This window comes from Rhinatrema bivittatum, chromosome 1 (assembly GCF_901001135.1).
Source record: "Rhinatrema bivittatum chromosome 1, aRhiBiv1.1, whole genome shotgun sequence".
In the NCBI taxonomy this organism is placed as follows: Eukaryota; Metazoa; Chordata; class Amphibia; order Gymnophiona; family Rhinatrematidae; genus Rhinatrema; species Rhinatrema bivittatum.
This window is the reverse complement of record NC_042615.1, coordinates 159,657,467-159,676,808: the sequence shown is the minus strand read 5'-3', so window position 1 is coordinate 159,676,808 and position 19,342 is coordinate 159,657,467. Positions and strand designations below refer to the sequence as shown.

The window sequence follows — 19,342 nt, the reverse complement described above, 5'->3', positions numbered from 1 at the left end:
CCATGGGGCGGATTTTCAGAGCCCTGCTCACCGGTGCGCCTATGTTCAATAGGCCTACCGGCGCGCGCAGACCCCGGGACTCGCGTAAGTCCCGGGGTTTTCCGAGGGGGGCGTGTCGAGGGGGCGGGCCGGATCCGCGAGGCGTTTTCGGGGCGGGACGTAGCGTTTCGGGGGCGTGGCCGCGCCCTCCAGACCCGCCCCCAGGTCGCGTCCCGGCGCGCTAGCGGCCCGCTGGCACGCAGGGATTTACGTCTCCCTCCGGGAGGCGTAATCCCCCGACAAAGGTAAGGGGGGAGGGTTTAGACAGGGCCGGGTGGGTGGGTTAGGGAGGGGAAGGTGAGGGGAGAGCAAAAGAAAGTTCCCTCCAAGGCCGCTCCGGTTTCGGAGCGGCCTCGGAGGGAATGGAGGTAGGCTGCGCGGCTCTGCGCGCGCCGGCTATACGGAATCGATAGCCTTGCGCGCGCCGATCCTGGATTTTAGCGGCTACGCGCGTATCTACTAAAATCCAGCGTACTTTTGTTTGCGCCTGATGCGCCAACAAAAGTACGCCAAATCACACTATTTGAAAATCTACCCCCATATTCGTATATAAGTTAAAGATATGGGAAACTTGCGTGCTGAGAGCAAGGTGTCAATCACTGTCCCAGCGTATCCGCTCTTCTTCAGGCGAGTCCTCTCAATGGCCAGACCTTAAGAGAGAATAGAGTTGAGTCTTCGTGGAGGATTGGTCCTTGCTGGAGGTGGTCCCTGTGTGGAAGTAGACACAGAGGGTTCTCTACCAGAAGTCTTTGCATGTCTGCGTACCACGGCCTTCTTGGCCAGTCCGGGGCCAATAGAAGTACTAGCCCCCTGTGGTGTTCTATCTTGCAGATGATCCCGCCCAGTAGTGGCCATGGAGGAAAAGCATACAGCAGGTCTTCCTGTGGCCAGGTCTGGATAAGGGCGTCGATCCCCTGGGATTGTGGTTCTCTTCTGAGGCTGAAGAACTTGGGAACTTGGGTGTTGGACTGGGTTGCCAGAAGATCCATGGCTGGTGTTTCCCAGCAGTTTACTATCAACTGGAAGGCTGTGGTCGACAGCATCCATTCCCCTGGGTCTAGACTTTCTCTGTTGAGGTAATCCGCAGTGACCTTGTCTTTTCCCACGATGTGGGCGGCTGAGATCCCTTGCAGGTTTGCTTCCGCCCACGCCATTAGGGGGTCTATTTCCAAGGACACCTGTTGGCTTCTGGTTCCTCCCTGGCGGTTGATGTAGGCCACTGTTGTGGTGTTCTCTGACATGACTCTGACCGATTCTCCCCAGAGTCTGTGGCTGAATCTCAGGCAGGCTAGTCTGACTGTTCGGGCTTCCAGTCGGTTGATGTTCCATCCCGACTCTTCCTTGTCCCATTGCCCTTGGGCCGTCAGTTCCTGGCAGTGGGCTCCCCACCCTCGTAGGCTCACATCCGTTGTGAGCAAGACCCAGGTCAATGGGGATAGCCTTACTCCCTTGCTCAGATGGTCTTTTTGTAGCTACCATAGGAGCTGGATCCGTACATCCGTAACTGGAGGCGAACAGTGTAGTCCTGGGACATCGGGTTCCATCGTGACAGTAGGGAACGTCCTAGTGGTCGCATGTCGGCCCTTGCCCACAGGGACGACTTCTAGGGTCGATGTCATGAGGCCGAAAGCTTGGAGTTAGTCCCATACCGTGGGGCGAGCACCGTTCAACAGTTTTCTCAACTGGTCCATCAATTTCCTTCTCCTTGTAAGGGGAAGGACAACCTTGTCTTGTTGGGTGTTGAATCGGACTCCCAGGTATTCTAGTGATTGGGAGGGCTGCAGGCAGCTCTTGGTTGTGTTGACGATCCACCTGAGATTCTGTAGTAGATTCTTGACTCTGGTGGTCGCCTGATGACTTTCTTCTGGAGATTTTGCTCTGATCAGCCAATCGTCCAGGTACGGTGTACGATGATTCCATCTTTCCTCCGTGTCGCTGCCACTACCACCATGATTTTGGTGAACGTCCGAGGGGCAGTAGCTAGTCTGAAGGGTAGCACCCAGAACTGGTAGTGATGGTGCAAGATCGCGAAGCGTAGGAAGCGCTGGTGGTCGTGATGGACCGGTATGTGCAGATAGGCTTCTGACAGGTCCAGGGAGGTCAGAAATTTTCCCGACTGTACTGCCCTTATGACCGAACATAGGGTTTCCATGCAGAAGTGTGGAACCCTCAAGATAGCGGTTGACAGACTTGAGGTCCAGGATGGGCCAGAGCGTTCCCTCTTTCTTGGGGACGATAAAATAGATGGAATAGTTCCCAGTAATTTGTTGGTGCGTGGGCAGTGGCAAGGGGATTTCACAAATTTGTCTGGGGGGATGCTGTGGAAGTCTAGATAGTATCCCTCTCGAATGATGGTTAGGACCCACTTGTCCGACGTTATCTCGACCCATCTTTGGTAGAAAAGGGCAAGCCTGCCCCCTATAGCTTCATGTGGATGGGTCTGTTGATTCTCATTGTGGGGTACGGCTGGGGCCTGGACCTGAGCCGGCTCCCCTCTTGTTGTGTTTGTTCCGAAAGGACTGGCCCCTGACTGTGGGGCGAGGTGCTTGGTATGTATTCTTGTACGGTCTGAAGTGCTGTGATCCTCTGCCCTTGGATGTTCGGGGAGGGGGGCGATGGCTACTTTTGTTCTTGTCCTCCGGTAGCCGAGGTACTGGGGATTCACCCCATTTGTCAGCTAACTTCTCCAGTTCGCTCATGAGTTTTGTCTTGGAGGTCGCGTCGGCTGACCAGCTTCGGAGCCAGAGTTGTCCTCTGGCTGCCACAATGGATGAGATGCCCCTGGATGATGTGCGCACCAGGTCGGATGTCGCATTCGTGAGGAAGGATGTAGCTGGTTCTAATGTTTCGACGGGCATGGTAACGTTCCTAGCAAGTGATAAGCGGGCCCGTGTCACCACGGCACAGGAGGCAGCGATCTGTAGTGACATAGCTACTGCATCAAATGACTGTTTAAGGATGGATTCCTGATGTCTGTCCTGGGCATCCTTGAGTGCCGCTCCTCCTTCAACTGGAATGGTAGTGTGCTTTGTGACCGCACAGACCATAGTGTCCACTTTCGGGAACACCAGGAGTCCTTTGGCTGAGGGTTCCAGTGGATATAGGGCTTCTAGGGCCCGTCCTCCTTTGAAACTGGCCTCCAGAGCATTCCATTCCAAGTCGATCAGTTGTTGTACGGCCTGCAGCAATGGGAAATGGCATGAGGCCTGACGGAGCCTGACCAGCAGAGGGTTCGTCTTTGGCTCCGCTGTGGTGCTTGTGCCTGGGATGGCCAGTTCCTTCAGGCTCAGAGACACGAGGTCTGCTAACTCGTCTCTGGAGAAGAAACGCATCATGGTTCGGTATGGTCCGTTCCTGGAGGGATTTCTCCTTCCTCCAGGGAGTCTGGTTCTTTCTCCGAGGTGTCTGTGTCCCCTAAGAGGAGGCTCGTGTCCAGAGGGGACACGTCTTGGAGAGGCTGAGAGGGGCCTGGAAGGTTTTGGTCTTCTGGTGGAGGCTGTGGACAAAGGTTTGCAGCCCTTTGAAGAATTCTCCCCAGGAAAAGGTTCCTGGGTCCATATTGAAGCCAGGGGCGTTCCCTGAGGTGCCCAATTGAGTAGGGACCGAGCCAGGGATAGAGAGGTCCAGGGTACTGTCGTTGGTGGAGCCGGATTCCTCTACTGGCCGGAGAGGGGGAGGGGGGCCCTTGTCCTGGTTCTCCCAGGGCCTCTTCACACTGCAGGCACAGGGCCGAAGCCACTTCGTGTTCTGCCGCTCTCAGGTTGCAGGCTGGGCAGAGAGCTTGTCCCTTGGCTTTCTTGGCCGGTGGTGCATGATTTGAGCGAGTGGGTCGTTCAAAACACATCTGTGCGCCAATATGCGCGCACCAGGAGGCTTAGATATGCGCTCTGGGTGCGTCGAAGATGTGCGTGCAAGCTGCAGGAAATGTGCGTGCAGGCCGCTATGTGCGCCTAGTGAGAGATGCGCGCACCGCTGTACGCACTGGCTTGATTTGTGTGCCCGGCGCCGTTGAGCGTGCCGCTGTGCGCATGGCACAGTTGGCACGCTGCTATGCGCACAAGTAGTTTATGCGCTCGGCTCCCGCTGTGTGCACGGCTCAATTGTGTGGACCATACGGCGATCAAGGGGGGGGAGACGGCGCCGGCAACCACGCAGGTAAGATGGTGCCCCCCCCCCCCGGAAGGGTCTCCAAGAGGGAGGACCCTCGTACCGGATCGGGGTCTAGCCTGGATGGGGCTTCTCAACCCGATGGGACAGATGCCGGCGGGCGATCTGTGCGGCTATCTGAGCCTCGGAGACCGGAGACTTTAAGAAAAAAGTTGTTCTACCTTACCTTGTCTCGTGCTGGGCGGTCTCTGGCTGCGGGGGGAGACGGGAATACTTTCACCGCCGTGCTCAGTATTGCACCTGCTTACTCTCAGCTGCTCCCTCCTGGGGGATAAGTCCACACCGGAAACTGGCTACCGGACCGAGGCTTACCTCTGAGGGATCTCGGAAATCACCTCAAAAATTCTCGACTGGGAGAGGGACACTTAGGTATCACTGCAGGAGAGCGGGGCTCATCTTGTAGGTAAGATTTTGGAATGTTCTTTCTTCTTTGGTTTGGATTTCCTAACTTTGTGCAAGCATGTGTAGAGTCCCAAACTGCTAAGGAGACTGAGAAATACTGAAGAACAGAGCTTCTTGCAGGGGTATATGTGAGTCAAGTATTGTCCTGCCATCTCCTGGAGACAGAGAATACTGTTGCTTTGTGGAGCTGCAGTATGATGACTACCAGTAATGATGTCATGGAAAAAGGTGTGTTCTCTATCTCCATCTGCTAGCAGGGGGAGAAAACACACACCTCAGGACTGGTATAGCAGGATGCTTTATTCAGTGTGGTGAAATTCTAGAACACTGGAAAGGGAAATGTGGGTTGTGGTTAAAATTGGGAAAAAACCTTCGGGCTGGTACAGTACCGACGCGTAAAAAAAAGTGCAGCAGTGGCGGACGCTCGCGCGTTTGACGCACGCACATTTTGGTTCACAAGCTGCTCGATTCAGTATTCAAATTAGACGCAAATCCAAGCGGCAGCAAACGAGCGTCCAAAGCGCGCCTATGAAGCGGTAGGCATTCGCAATCCATTTTACTGTATAGAGCGGTATACAGCGCCTATACAGTATCCAGGGTGCGCTGGCGCCATACCTGCCATTTCAAATGTCATTCCACCAGGAGTGGATGGTTCTTTTCTACAGATCCCGCATGGACACCGGGGCCGCTGCCCTGAGCATCCGGACGTCCTTGTTCAGAGGCCACCCCCCAACCTTCCATGTCCGGGCGCTTAAGGACGTGCAAGGACGTCCGGGCGTCTGTGAAGGTTGGGGCCTCCTAGCATGGACGCCCGGAAAGAGGGGAACGCTGCCTTCCAACATCCATGGCCGCTGCCTTGAGCGCCCGGCCGGACGTCCAAGGTCGGGGCTTCCATTCATGGATGTTCCTGCCTCTTTCCAGGTGTCCATGATCGGAGGCCCCGCTGCCTTCCAACGTCCATGGCTGCTGCCCATAGACGCCCAGAGATGGATGGTACCGTTGAACACATACCTCCTCCGGTCTTGCTGCTGGGTTCTCCGGTTGGCTGGGTTCTCCTTGCTGCTGGGCTCCCCTGTTGACCTCTCCAATCTGTCTTGTAGAATTCGCTTGCTGAGCATTTCTCATTCTGCTTCTCAACCGAATGAAAAAGATGGCCAGTGCCAATATATGCATGTTGTCCATGATGCTGTGTGGTCCGAAGCTGACTGAACACCACACTAACGCCAGTGTCAGGGTAGGCGGTAAATATAGAGGTTAAAGACGCGGTAAATAAGTTGGTTAAGAACGCGATAATTTGGGTGCGAGTTACTGTATCGGGGGGAATAGCTAATCCGATCATTAACATATCATATACATGCGGCAGGCGGAAATGGATACGTGTCTTTTTCGGTTAGCGCTAAGGACGCGTAAAAGCCAATACTGAATCGCGCGTCCGTATTACGCGCTCAAAATGTGCGTCCAAAGCGGTTTAAAAACCGCGCAACAGCGGCCGTCCTTTACTGTATCGGTCTGTTTGTTATTTAGATTTTGACCTAAAATTTTGGAAGAATTATCTATTTATTGGAGTAGAGAACTGGGACTGGAGGTTTATTCTAAAGATATATTTTTTCCCATATAAGCAAAACATCTCTTGATGCTTGAAGAGCTGCAGTTTAAAATTTTACATCATTTGTATATTGATTCAACTAAGGCATATAAAATTGGTATTACTCAATTTGCTGCTTGTATTAAATGTCACATGCTTAACAGATCATTGATTCATAACCTTGCTTTATGTCCTAAGACATTTTATTTTTGGGAAAGATTTGCAGTTATTGAAAGAATTACCGTATTTTTCGCTACATAAGATGCACTTTCCCCCCCCCCCCCCAAAAGTGGGGGGAAAATGTCTGTGCATCTTATGGAGCGAATATAGCGTCTCTCCCTCTCGCGCGTTGTCCCCCCAACTCAGCCCAATCAGTATGGTGGCACAGGTCAAATGCATGAAACATTTTATTATAATATATATAGTATATTACCCTCATTATTTTCTAATATATCTAAACAAATGAGAAGGAAATGGCCTGTCCTAAACAAACTTTGATGCCATGTATCGTCTTCTGCCGGCAGAGCTTGAGCTCCCTGCCGTTCCCAGAGTGCATCTTACTGCGAAGCTCGGCATGGTGCAGGTCAAACATCAGCTGTTTGAACCGCGTGTGCTACGGAGGCCCCTCCAGTTCAAACAGCTCCCTGCCGGTCTGCTGTTCCCGGGGTGCATCTTACTGCGAAGGTCGGTGGCACCCCGGGAACAGCAGACCAGCAGGAAGCTGTTTGAATTGGAGGGGCCTCCGTAGCACACGCAGTTCAAACAGCTGATGTTTGACCTGTGCCACGCCGAACTTCGCTGTAAAATGCACCCCGAGAACAGCAGTCAGGCAGGGAGGTCAAGCTCTGCCGGCAGAAGACGATACATGGCAACAAAGTTTGTTTAGGACAGGCCATTTCCTTCTCCATTTGTTTAGATATATTAGAAAATCATGAGGGTAATATACTGCCTGGGATAGAGGACACATGATACAAACCTTTACTTTTTTAGTTCATGGTATAGTTCAGTGATTTATGATAAAATGTTTCTTGCATATGAAGCAATGTGGATTTTCAGAACTGATTAGCAGTTTTTGACAGCTGAAATTAATGAAAAGCAAATAGAATTACTGCCTGTGCTGATTAAGTGGCTACCTGTTGAAATATTAGGAGCAAATTGCTCTCCTAATCAATGTAATATAGCCCTATTTATTATTGAACTTTGGAGCAGTCATGAAAGTTTAAAATAACTGGTGTGAGAGAGCTGTGTGTATGAGGGAGAGAGTCTGAGTGTGTGATTGTTTGTGGGTATGTGTATATGTGAGGGAGAGAAAACCAGTGAGTGTGAGTACCTGTGTCGATGTTCTCTGCCTTACTATAAAAAAACAAAACCGAAAAAATATCCCACGGATGGCCACCAGGAGGGAGCTTGGCACAGAGCCCGTCATGAGGACAGAATTTCTTTTTCTTATTTTCCTCCTCTAAATCCTAGGTGCATCTTATGGTCAGGTGACTCTTATAGTGCGAAAAATACGGTACTTATTTAACCTTCCTTTTTGTGGTAAATGGCTATTAGGTTCTCTTGGGCAGTCGGATTATCTGGAGGTTAATAAAAGGTTTGTACAAGAAGTCACATCGATGGCTAAATATTGTATTATGCCATATTGGCTTAAAGATACTGTACTTCCATCCTTGTTATGGTACCAGCATATGGCTAGCTGGATATAATCTGAATGTACTGATGTCTGTTATATGTCAAGAAAAGTGGCTTGGAAAAAATGTATTTTATCATTAGTGATTAGAACTAGATTATAAGAAATGCAATACTTTTTCTTGTGGCTAGATCAATGAAAAACTTCTTAAATGTGTTGTTTTAAAGGTATGAAAGGGTGTGAATGGTTGTACTAGTATTTCTTTCTATATGTTTGCTGTGGTAACCTTTTCTGGTTACAAAATGTTGAGATTACTTACCTGATAATCTCCTTTTCCTTAGTGTATGCAGATGGACTCAGAACAAGTGGGTATAGTGTGCTCGTGCTAGCAGTTGGAGACGGATCTGACGTCAGCACGGGTACATGTACCCCCACAGGAAGTGAAGCAACTCAGCTGTTATGGATATATGTGTACTGACCGATCAATGAATTAGTGAAACAGGATTCCCCATACCAATTGATAGTAGCTGGAGACCGCTAGCGTTCCCAACCGGAAGGCGTTGACACCTGGTAGAGTGGACGCTCTCGTGTAAGAAATGACATGCCTTACCTTGAATTGGTGCAACCCATGTATACTGGCAGCTGGGCAGGATGGTGAGTCCATCTGCATACACTAAGGAAAAGGAGATTATCAGGTAAGTAATCTCAACATTTCCTAGCGTGTAGCAGATGGACTCAGAACAAGTGGGATGTACAAAAGCTACTCCCGAACCGGGTGGGAGGCTGCCTGAGGACCGCGTAGGACTGCCCTCGCAATTGCTGTGTCCTCCCTGGCCTGGACATCCAGATGGTAAAATCTGGAAAAGGTATGGAGGGAGGACCACGTCGCCGCCATACATATCTCCGCGGGCGACAGCATCCTAGATTCTGCCCAAGAGGCTGCCTGCTCTCTGGTAGAATGAGCCTTGACCTGCAGAGGCGGTGACTTCCCGGCCTCTACGTAGGCCGCTCTGATAACTTCTTTGATCCAGCATGTGATGGTGGGCCGTGAGGCCGCTTCTCCTTGTTTCTTCCCGCTGTGAAGGACGAACAGGTATCTGGGCAGCAATCTGCCGATGTCGAGATGGCGTCGCAAACGCCCTTCTTCTGATTTCTTCAAACCTGCCGTGGTTGGCAAGGATATGGTTTGGTTGAGGTGAAATTGTGAGACTACTTTAGGTAAAAAGGAGGGAACCGTGCGAAGATGGATAGCCTCTGGAGTGATTCTGAGAAAGGGATCACGACAGGACAGTGCTTGTAGCTCCGAGATGCGGCGTGCTGAACACACAGCCAGCAAGAACACCATCTTCAAAGTTAGAGAACGGAGAGACAGGCCCCGGAGGGGTCTGAAGGTGGATCCCGCGAGGAAATCCAAAACTATGTTGAGGTTCCACAGGGGCACTGGCCACTTCAGTGGCGGACGAATGTGCTTGACTCCTTTCAGGAAGTGGGAAACATCTGGGTGCGTGGCAATGGTCTTGCCATCCCTCCTGGGACCATAGCAAGACAACGCAGCCACCTGAACCTTGATGGAGCGTAGGGAGAGACCCTTCTGAAGCCCATCCTGCAGAAAATCCAGAACAATAGGAATTGTGGTCGTATGTGGATTGGTGCCATGAGTGTCGCACCAGACTTCAAATACTCTCCAGATCCTTATGTAGGTGAGGGATGTGGAAAACTTGCGAGCTCGGAGGAGTGTATCTATCACCGGCTCCGAGTAACCTCTTTTCTTCAGTCTAGCCCTCTCAATAGCCAGACCGTAAGAGAGAATTGAGCTGGATCCTCATGGAGGATGGGACCTTGACGTAGCAGGTCCCTGAGCGGAGGCAGGGGAACAGGCTCCCCTGTCAGTAGTCTTCTCATGTCCGCGTACCAGGGTTTTCTTGGCCAGTCTGGTGCCACTAGAAGAACTAGGCCTCTGTGCCTTTGAATCTTGTGTATAAGGGCGCCCAGCAGGGGCCACGGAGGAAAGGCATATAGCAGGGTCCCTGGAGGCCATGGCTGAACCAGGGCGTCGATCCCGTGGGAGAACGGATCTCGCTTGCGGCTGAAGTATCTGGGTACTTGAGCATTGGACCTGTCCGCTAGTAGGTCCATGTCCGGAGTCCCCCACTGATCCACAATCATCTGGAAGGCTGTGGGGGACAGCTGCCACTCTCCCGGATTTAGGCTTTCCCTGCTGAGGAAGTCTGCCGCGGTGTTGTCCCTTCCGGCAATGTGGACGGCGGAGATGTCCTGGAGATTCGCCTCTGCCCAAGCCATCAGCGGGGCTATCTCTAGGGACACCTGTTGGCTTCTGGTTCCGCCCTGTCGGTTGATGTATGCCACCGTGGTGGCGTTGTCGGACATCACTCTGACTGCTCTGTTCCGCAGTCTGTGAGCAAATCGCAGGCAGGCTAACCGGACTGCCCGTGCCTCTAGACGGTTGATGTTCCACCCTGACTCTTCTCTGTTCCACCGCCCTTGGGCGGTGAGCTCTTTGCAGTGTGCTCCCCATCCGCTCAGGCTGGCATCTGTGGTGAGCAGAGTCCTCGTGGGGGAGGACATCTTCGACCCCCTGCTCGTGTGGTCGGACTGCAACCACCACCGTAGCTGGGTCCGCACTCTGGCTGGTAGAGGTAGATGCACAGAGTAATTCCGGAAGCGTGGGCTCCATCGAGAGAGGAGGGAGCGTTGTGGTGGTCTCATATGGGCACGCGCCCAAGGTACCACTTCCAGGGTGGATGCCATGAGACTGAGAACCTGCAGATAATCCCAAGCTATGGGCCGGCTGGCTCCCATCAAGGACCGTAGCTGCGTCTGGAATTTTAACCTTCTCTTGGTGGTGAGGCTGACTTTGTCTGCCTGGGTGTCGAACTGGACTCCCAGGTATTCCAGTGATTGGGAAGGCTGTAGGCAGCTCTTGTTTAGGTTGACTACCCATCCCAGGCTTTCCAGCAGGGAGATCATTCTGTTGGTTGCCCGATGGCTCTCCTCTCGGGATTTCGCCCTGATCAGCCAATTGTCTAGGTAGGGATGGACAAGGATTCCGTCCCGTCTGAGCGCAGCTGCTACCACTACGATCACCTTGGTGAAGGTCCACGGCGCCGTGGCTAACCCGAAGGGCAAAGCCCGGAATTGGAAGTGTCGTCCCAGAACCTTGAAGCGTAGGTAGCGCTGATGATCTCGATGGATCGGGATATGCAGGTAGGCTTCTGACAAGTCTAAAGCCGTGAGGAATTCCCCTGGCTGTACTGCGGTCTTGACTGAGCGCAGAGTTTCCATGCGAAATCTCGGGACCCTTAAGTATCGGTTGACTGACTTGAGGTCCAATATGGGCTGGAAAGTACCCTCTTTCTTGGGTACCATGAAATAAATGAAATAGTGCCCAGAATCCATTTCCCATGCAGGTACTGGGGGATTATGGCTTTCAAGGACAGGAGCCTCGCCAGGGTAACTTCTAATGCCGCCTTCTTGTGGATTGGACACGGAGACTCCACAAACCTGTCCGGAGGGGTGTGATGGAAGTCCAGATAATAGCCCTCTCTCGGATGATGGCGAGGACCCACTGGTCAGACGTAATCTCACCCATCTAGGGTAGAAGAGGGTTAACCTGCCCCCCTATGGCTCCGTCCCCTGGATGGATCGGCTGATTCTCATTGTGAGGCGCGGCCGGGACCTGAACCCGAGCTGGCTCCCCTCTTGCGCTGCTTGGTCCGAAAGGACTGGTTCCTGGCCTGAGGACGAGGTGCCTGGTAGTGACTCCTATAGGGAGTGAAGCGTTGGGAGCTTCTACCTCTGGAGGGCCTCGGAAAGATGCGCTGGTTCCTCTTGGACCTGTCTTCCGGCAGTCGAGGTACTGGAGAGGCACCCCATGTGCTGGCCAGTTTATCTAGGTTGCTGCCGAACAGAAGAAAACCCTTGAACGGCATTCTAATGAGACGTGTCTTAGAAGGAGCATCGGCTGACCAATTCCGTATCCAGAGCTGCCTCCTGGCTGCTACGGAGGATGAGACCCCCTTGGCTGTCGTACGGACTAGGTCGGAGGCGGCATCCGTAAGGAACGAGAGAGCTGACTCCATGTTCGCTGCCGGAGCATTGTTCCGGACCTGTGACAAACAGGAACGCGTCACCACTGTGCAGCAGGTTGCGATTCGCAGAGACAGAGCTGCCACCTCAAAGGTTTGTTTCAGGATGGCGTCCAGGCGTCGGTCATGAGCCTCCTTGAGGGCCGCCCCCCCCCTCCACTGGAATAGTAGTGCGCTTGACCACAGCGCTAACCAAGGCATCCACCTTAGGGCACGCCAGCATATCCTTGATTGCCGGGTCCAGGGGGTACATGCCAGACAGGGCCCGACCCCCTTTGAACGAGGCCTCCGGTGCATTCCACTCCAAATCTATCAGCTGTTGCGCCGCTAGCAGGAAGGGGAAATGGCGGGCTGTGGGACGAAGACCCTCCAGCAGGGGGTTCTGCGTAGATGCCTCCATGGTGCTGGGGCCTGGAATAGCCAACTCAGTCAGGCACTGAGAAACCAGGTCGGAGAGATCTTCCTTGGGAAAGAACTGCCTCATAGTTCGATATGGCTCTATCCCCGGGGGAAGGTCCCCCTCCTCGGGGGGTCCGGACTCGTCTTCCGAGACCTCAGGGTCCGCATGAGCCGGACTGCCCGGAGGCGGGTGCCCGTGATAAGGGCGAGAAGGTCCGGGGGCAGGGTCAGCCGGAGCAGCAGCAGGGCCTGGACGTGAAGCCGACTGCATCTGTACAAAGGCGTGGATCCCCTTAAATAAGCCCACCCAGGAAATGGAAGCGGTCTCCAGCCGTCGGGGTACCAGGTCCCCCGGGATTCCTGGCTGTTCCAGACGGCCCGCTAGGTCCGGGGTGGCCCCTGGGGAACTGTCGGTAAACCTCGGTTGAGACTGGTCCTGGCCCGAGGCTCCCACGGCCTCCTCACATTGGGCACAAAGGGAGTCTGGCTCCTCGCTCTGCGTGGCTCTAAGCTGGCACGCTGAGCACAGGCCAAGAGCTTTCACGCCGGAATCAGGAGGTGTCGCCTCTGGAGATGCCGGGGCGTTTATGTGTTCCATCGCGTCTTGCGAATGCAGGGCGCCGGCGCTTATGCTGTCAGCGATATGCGCTCAATAATAATATGAGCCCCAATAACAATATGCGCTCAATAATATGCGCTCAGCAATATGCGCTCAGCAATTATGCGCTCAGCAATTATGCGTTCAGCAATTATGCGTTCAGCAATATGCGCTAAATAATAAACAATATGCGCTCAATAATATGCGTTCAGCTATATGCGCTCAATAGTATGCGTACAGCAATATGTGCTCAATAACATACAATATGCGCTCAATAATATGCGTTCAGCAATATGCGCTAAATAATAAACAATATGCGCTCAATAATATGCGTTCAGCAATATGCGCTCAATAGTATGCGTATAGCAATATGCGCATAGCAATATGCGCTCAATAATATACAATATGCGCTCAATAATATGCGTTCAGCAATATGCGCTAATAAACAATATGCGCTCAATAATATGCGTTCAGCAATATGCGCTAAATAATAAACAATATGCGCTCAATAATATGCGTTCAGCAATCTATATGCTGCGTTGTGCGCCTATCCATGGGCGCTCAATACCTGAACAAGGCAGACAAAATGGCGACCTCCATGGCGTGCAGCATGCAGGCAACGCCGCCGATCCTCGTACCTCGGAGACCAAAAGTAAGAGATGTACGCCTTACCTGATCCTCGGCGCTTCCCGGCTGTAACCCGGGCGGTCTCCGGCTGCGGGGGGAGAGGGGAAATACCTTCACTGCCGCGCTTGAGGAAGTGCACCCACTGCCTCTAAGCCGCCGAACTCGTCTCGCTCTGGGTTAAGTCCACGCCGGGACCGAGGCGCCTCTCTCAGCCAGGCCTGAGCGCTTCTCGCTCGGGGGCTAGATCCCTGCCGCGAATCGGCCACCGGACCGAGGCTCTTACCTCCGAGGGACCACGGAAATCACCTCGGGAAACTCAACTGGGGGAGGGACCCGAGGGTATCACCGCAGGAGTGCGGGGCTCGTCTTCTGAGAAATTTGGAAAGTAGAAAGTAGTATTGGAAAACACGCTCAGCAAGCGTGCAGGCGCTCCAAACTGCTTTGGAGACGGAAATTACTGAGTTGCTTCACTTCCTGTGGGGGTATATGTACCCGTGCTGACGTCAGATCCGTCTCCAACTGCTAGCACGAGCACACTATACCCACTTGTTCTGAGTCCATCTGCTACACACTAGGAAAGTTTCTGGTTTATGTTTAAATCTGTTTGTTGGAAATCGTAACGCAACACTTCACTGGTTTACAATAACACTTCTTGGATGCAACAAGAACAAAAGCTGATGCAATATTGTTTACCTTGTTTGGGCAAACTGCTATTCACTTATCTTATGCCACACATTTTGTTTTAGATGTCTTAATAGTAAAATCTGTATGGTCGTCCAATATGGCAAAGTAAATACAAATTAAAAAAAAAAAAAAGAAGTCATTAGACAAGAGCACTAAATCAATTCAAAAGTAAATTGAACAGCTTTTAGAGTAAGAGACATTGGAGAGTACATTGATGCATCTACATACTAGGAAAAATGTGCCAAAGCCAGTGATTCTGAGCTGATCACCACATTTAGAGTCAGGAAGGCATTTTTTCATTGCTGCTGAATTGGCCACAGATACACAGTGAGTTTTCATAATTTTATGGATTACCAAATCAGGAGTTTGATTTGATTGACCTCTGGCCTTTTTTCATTATCAACTATATAACCATTCCCAGGACAAAATGTCAAAACTTAGTCTTTCCTTCCCCCTGTTGGCCACAACTCTTTCTCTCCCATATGGTTTTCCTTAACCTATGCACTGATTGTAATAAAACACACCCCTTGCTTTAACCCAGTGAAGAAAACTGCTACTCTTCTTAAAACAGCTGTAAACTCACATGGAAGTAGATGGCACAAGCATCTCTATCTACAAGGGACCAAAGAACTAGAGAGAGAGAGAGTATACATGAGGAGCCAGTTTACATTAGAAGTGATACTATCACAGAAGTTGAAACTATCATGGGAGCTGTGATTTCATTAGTGCCTGAACCTGCAACCACCTTCAATCTCCGAACACTTAATAGCAGGGATGACCCGTTACTCTCTCCCATGGTGCTGGTGTAACTTACCTTTGCCAGTACCTCTGGAGAAACTTCTTCATCCGGGGACCAGAGCTTCCCATTCTTCTCGCCAGTGGACTGCACAGAAAAGTAATTGTTAAGTTTGATTGAAAAATATATTCATGTTATGCTAAAAATATACTACCTCAAATATCCAGCAAATATTTTCCAAATTTCCTAAGGACTACTTGAGGGTTTTGGTCCATGTCCTGGCAATGTGTGGATGGATCTCCCTCCTCTTGCACTGAAGCATTTCAGCCAGGCAAGTATGCACTGAGGAAGCCATTTCTCCAAGCAGGAAGTGCAGCCCATCACACACTGGCCCATTTTGCTCTTATTTTGCCCCATGTGCTCTCCTTTACAGGTTGTACATGTTTGCACACCCTATTGCTGCCCAGCATTTACTGTCTCTCTAGTGCATCAGGGCTTGTTGCAGAGAACTGCAGTCTTCTCCATCTATTATATTCCCACTGCCCACCAGGCTGAAGAGCAGAAAGCTGTTTCCATATCTGAATACAGCACAAGGCTATTCCCAAACCTGAGCCTTTCCCAAGTAAGACACAAAATTAACCATTGAGCAGGCCCCATGAGAAATGTAGTCTGTTGGAAGATCCAAACACGTAATATTTAAATTAAAAAACAAACAAACAGAAGTTACCGTCTTACCCTATCATTCATTAGGAGATCTTTCACAATGAAATTTGCAACTACAGACTTCATTGGTGAGGCAAACTGGTCTGGTGCCAACATAGAGATGTGACCCAAAGAAACTAGAGGTGTGACTAGCTGCTCCGGCACATCTGCATTCAGACTTCTGCTTAGTGGCTGAAGGGGGAAAGGGGAAAAGATGTATTAGTTAGAGAGAAGCACTCAAAACATACATTTAAAAAATCTTTACTTCGCACTCACTTTTCTACTAAATTAGGATGTGGGGATACTTGAGTAGGGGTCTAAACTTCTCCGATTTGCTCATTAATAGATATGCATGGTCACTTTTATACACGAAGCATTACCCTCTGGAGTGTGACATTTTATACAATATGCTGTACATGCTATATGTTAACACCCTGTATAGCAGGAAGAGCAAGTTTTTTTTGTTTTTTTTTTTTTTTTTTATTTATTAAGAATTTTTCAATAACAAACAATAACTTGCTAATTGCAAAATACTGGACATATTTGTACAATATACCATGTTACTTAAGATAAAGCACTTATAGGAAAACATATGTATATATCCAGATCTCATCACAGGAAAAAATAGAGAAGATTATTTTTTTGAGCGAAACAATATAATTACATTATCAATTAGGTGTAATGCAAAGAAATCTCTTATTTACTTGTAGCCGGTGTTATCATATTCTCAAGGAGGTTTTCCAGATGTAGAGGTTCTAGAAACGAATAAACCTTCCCATCAAACTTAACCACTCAATTACAAGGGTATTTTAATAAGAAGTTACCACCCTTGTCAATTACACTTTTTCTCATACCCCAAAATTTCCTCAGACGTATTTGGGTATTCCTAACAAGGTCAGGATATACCCAAATTTTTTGCCCATAGAAAGGAGTTAATCTATTACGGAAGAAAAACCTTAATACATTTTCTTTATCAGTAATGAAAGCAAATTTTACAAGTAGTGTACTACGCAATTTAACCTCAATTTCCTCTTGAGATTTTTGAAGCAAATCTGAAATATTAATTACATTTCCATCAGAAATTTCTTGTTCTTTATTGATCTTTTCCTCACCCTGTATTAGATCTTGTTCTTGTTCCTTCATTTTCCCTAAATAAAAAGCTTTTTCAATTACAGGCATAGCCTGGTCAGGGACCTTTAATATCTGTGAAATATATGATTTGAATAAATCAACAGGATTTAACTGCTTAATAATTGGGAAGTTAACTACTCTTAAATTCAGTATCCACATGTTATTGTCCAAATTTTCAAATTTTCTTTGACTTTGCTCCTCTACCTCAATTTGATTACACTGAATTTTTTCAATCTTAGTAATTCGCTCTTCAATTTTATGAATTTCCTTTTCCTGACTCTCGATCTTTTCTGAATTAATTGTCATTGCGTTGTTTGCTTTCATTACTGCATCTGTCAAATTTGAAATAGAAGTATCCAATTTAGCTATATAATTCCACAAAGTCTCCAAAGTAATATTTGGAGGTTTCACAATTACAGAGGTTAATACTTTAGGTTTAACAACTTTAATTGTATCTTTATGCTTTATCATACCCAGCTTTTCTATCTTAGGTGTACTTTCATCTTTGGGGATCAAAATTGGGCTAACAGAATCTTCTGATCCAGGTACTTCAAGGGGGGGTTCCTTATTAATTTGATTAGATGTAAAACCTTGTTTAAAACTCTGGTCCAAGTACTCCTGAAGCCTCTTGAGAATCACCCGGTTCTTTTTCTGGGGTTTCCCCAGCAATCCCAGGTGGTGGAGGTGTTGCCGGCGCCCCTGGACTTAAAGAGATCTCCTCAACCAGGTGGGGTGCAGTCCGCTCTACTGGCACTTCCACAGCAGTTATCTGAGGGGGTTCCAGCCACTCTGTTACACTCCTCTGACTCATCTCAATAGGTATATTACCAGAGGAAGGTCTTAATTTAGCCTTCCTCTTAAGTATGAGGCATTATTTATTTTAAATTGGTGTAGTATAATGAGATTACATACTGAGAAGGCACCTAGCAGCTGTAATGCATTCTATTTCAAAAATCTTCTCTAATGGGGGTAAGAGAGGAGAAAACTAATACCAAGCCTACCTGAAGAAAATTTCAAAAGGTCCCCTTGGAGTCTCTTTTCTTTTCACCAAACAGCAAACACTCAGGCTTGGAAGATAATAATATCCACCAAATCCAAACGAATCCGGGCGAAGCCGGGCAAAACTGCACATTGTAGCCCTTCCGGTACAGGCAGGAAATGAAAATCAGCTGTGCCCCTTCGGGGCTAGGATCACTCCTACCCCAGTAAGGCTGTGCTGGAAGAAAAGTTCTCCTCTGGCTCCCCCAGGAAGAGCAAGTTTGCTTACCGTAAATGGTGTTTTCTGTGGATAGCAGGGTGAATTAGTGTTGAAATCTGGGGAGATCGTCCTCCAGTCCTCTAGGTGGCAGAGCTCCTCAAAGTACACAGAGCTGAGCTCTGTGTGCCTGCCTGGGTACATAACCACGTGGTCTCCCGGTCTGCTCCAGTCTGTTATCCAAGCTTGCATTTATATCGTTCGGAGACTGTCCGAGGAGGTGGGTGGGTTAACATGACTACTTCACACTGATATCCATGGAACACACAATTTACAGTAAGCAAACTTGCTCTTTTCCGCAGATAAGCAGGTGAAATTAGCCATGAAATCTGAGGAGTCCCTAGCTAACAGGTTGGGTGCTCTCTAATCTCTGGAAGCGATGGTAATCCGCTCCTGTTCCTATATAGGGGCGCTCAACCTATCACCCGTTTACGGACAGTCTCTTTAGCTGTTCCCGCCGAGAATGGCTCGGTCCAGAGTTACATTTGCAGCCATTTTCCGGAGAAGGCAGTAGTGCGAGGGCAGGTATGCAGCGATGATCACGTGGAAGCTGATATGACTCCTGGATAGGTACTCCATTTAGGTGGACGATGGCTGTAGCCATTGTTCTAATTTGGCGAGCTTTAGGCAATGCAGGTAAACTCTCTGCTCTTTGATAGAACAATGTGCCACTGTGGTATTCAAGATGATATGGATCTCTTGGAGATGGGTAGTCCAAGCATTGAATGAAAGGACACGAAGCTGAGAAACCTCCTACTCTGTGTGCGCTCGTTTTGTAGTAGCCACAGTATGCTTACAGTTCAATATGTGAAGCCGTCCTTCCTCTCTGGATTTCTGCGGCTTTGACTAGGCCAGTAGAATGACTGTAGTTAAGGTGGAATGGCGATACTACCTTGGGAAGGAAAGAACAGTAGGTTCTTAATGTTACTCCGTCCCGGCGAAGTTTCAACATAATGAATAATGGGCCAGCACTTGCGGTTCCCTGACTCTCCTTGCTGATGTTAAGGCAACCAGGAAGCCTACTTCCCAGGAAAGACATCTTCCATGGTTACTGTCCATTCTTGAAGGGTGGTAGCCACCGCTGTTCCAGGACTAAGCTAAGGTCCTATGGTGCCGGTAATTTTGAACCGATGAGCGCAGTCTGAGAGTGCCCTCCATGAGTCTGGAGACTTACTGGTGACGTGACACCCTGGAGTCCTCACAGAAACATGGTTAGCTGTAGTAGCGTTGAATCTATTCTGGCAGATGCTGTTGCTAGCCCCGCCTGACGGACGAGTGAAG

The 19,342-nt window shown here is 49.6% G+C and overlaps 1 protein-coding gene across 2 annotated transcripts in view; it reads right to left on the bottom strand.

Annotated features, from left to right (window-relative positions):
* Window positions 1–19,342, bottom strand: part of PDS5A (PDS5 cohesin associated factor A) — a 734,756-nt gene that overhangs the window by 311,341 nt on the left and 404,073 nt on the right. For both annotated transcript variants that reach the window (XM_029589173.1, XM_029589180.1), the window contains exons 21-22: window positions 15,709–15,867; window positions 15,052–15,120 (exon numbers count right to left, since the gene is read on the bottom strand). In XM_029589173.1, coding sequence (XP_029445033.1) covers window positions 15,052–15,120; window positions 15,709–15,867 — 228 coding nt within the window. The remainder of the gene's footprint in view (window positions 1–15,051; window positions 15,121–15,708; window positions 15,868–19,342) is intronic.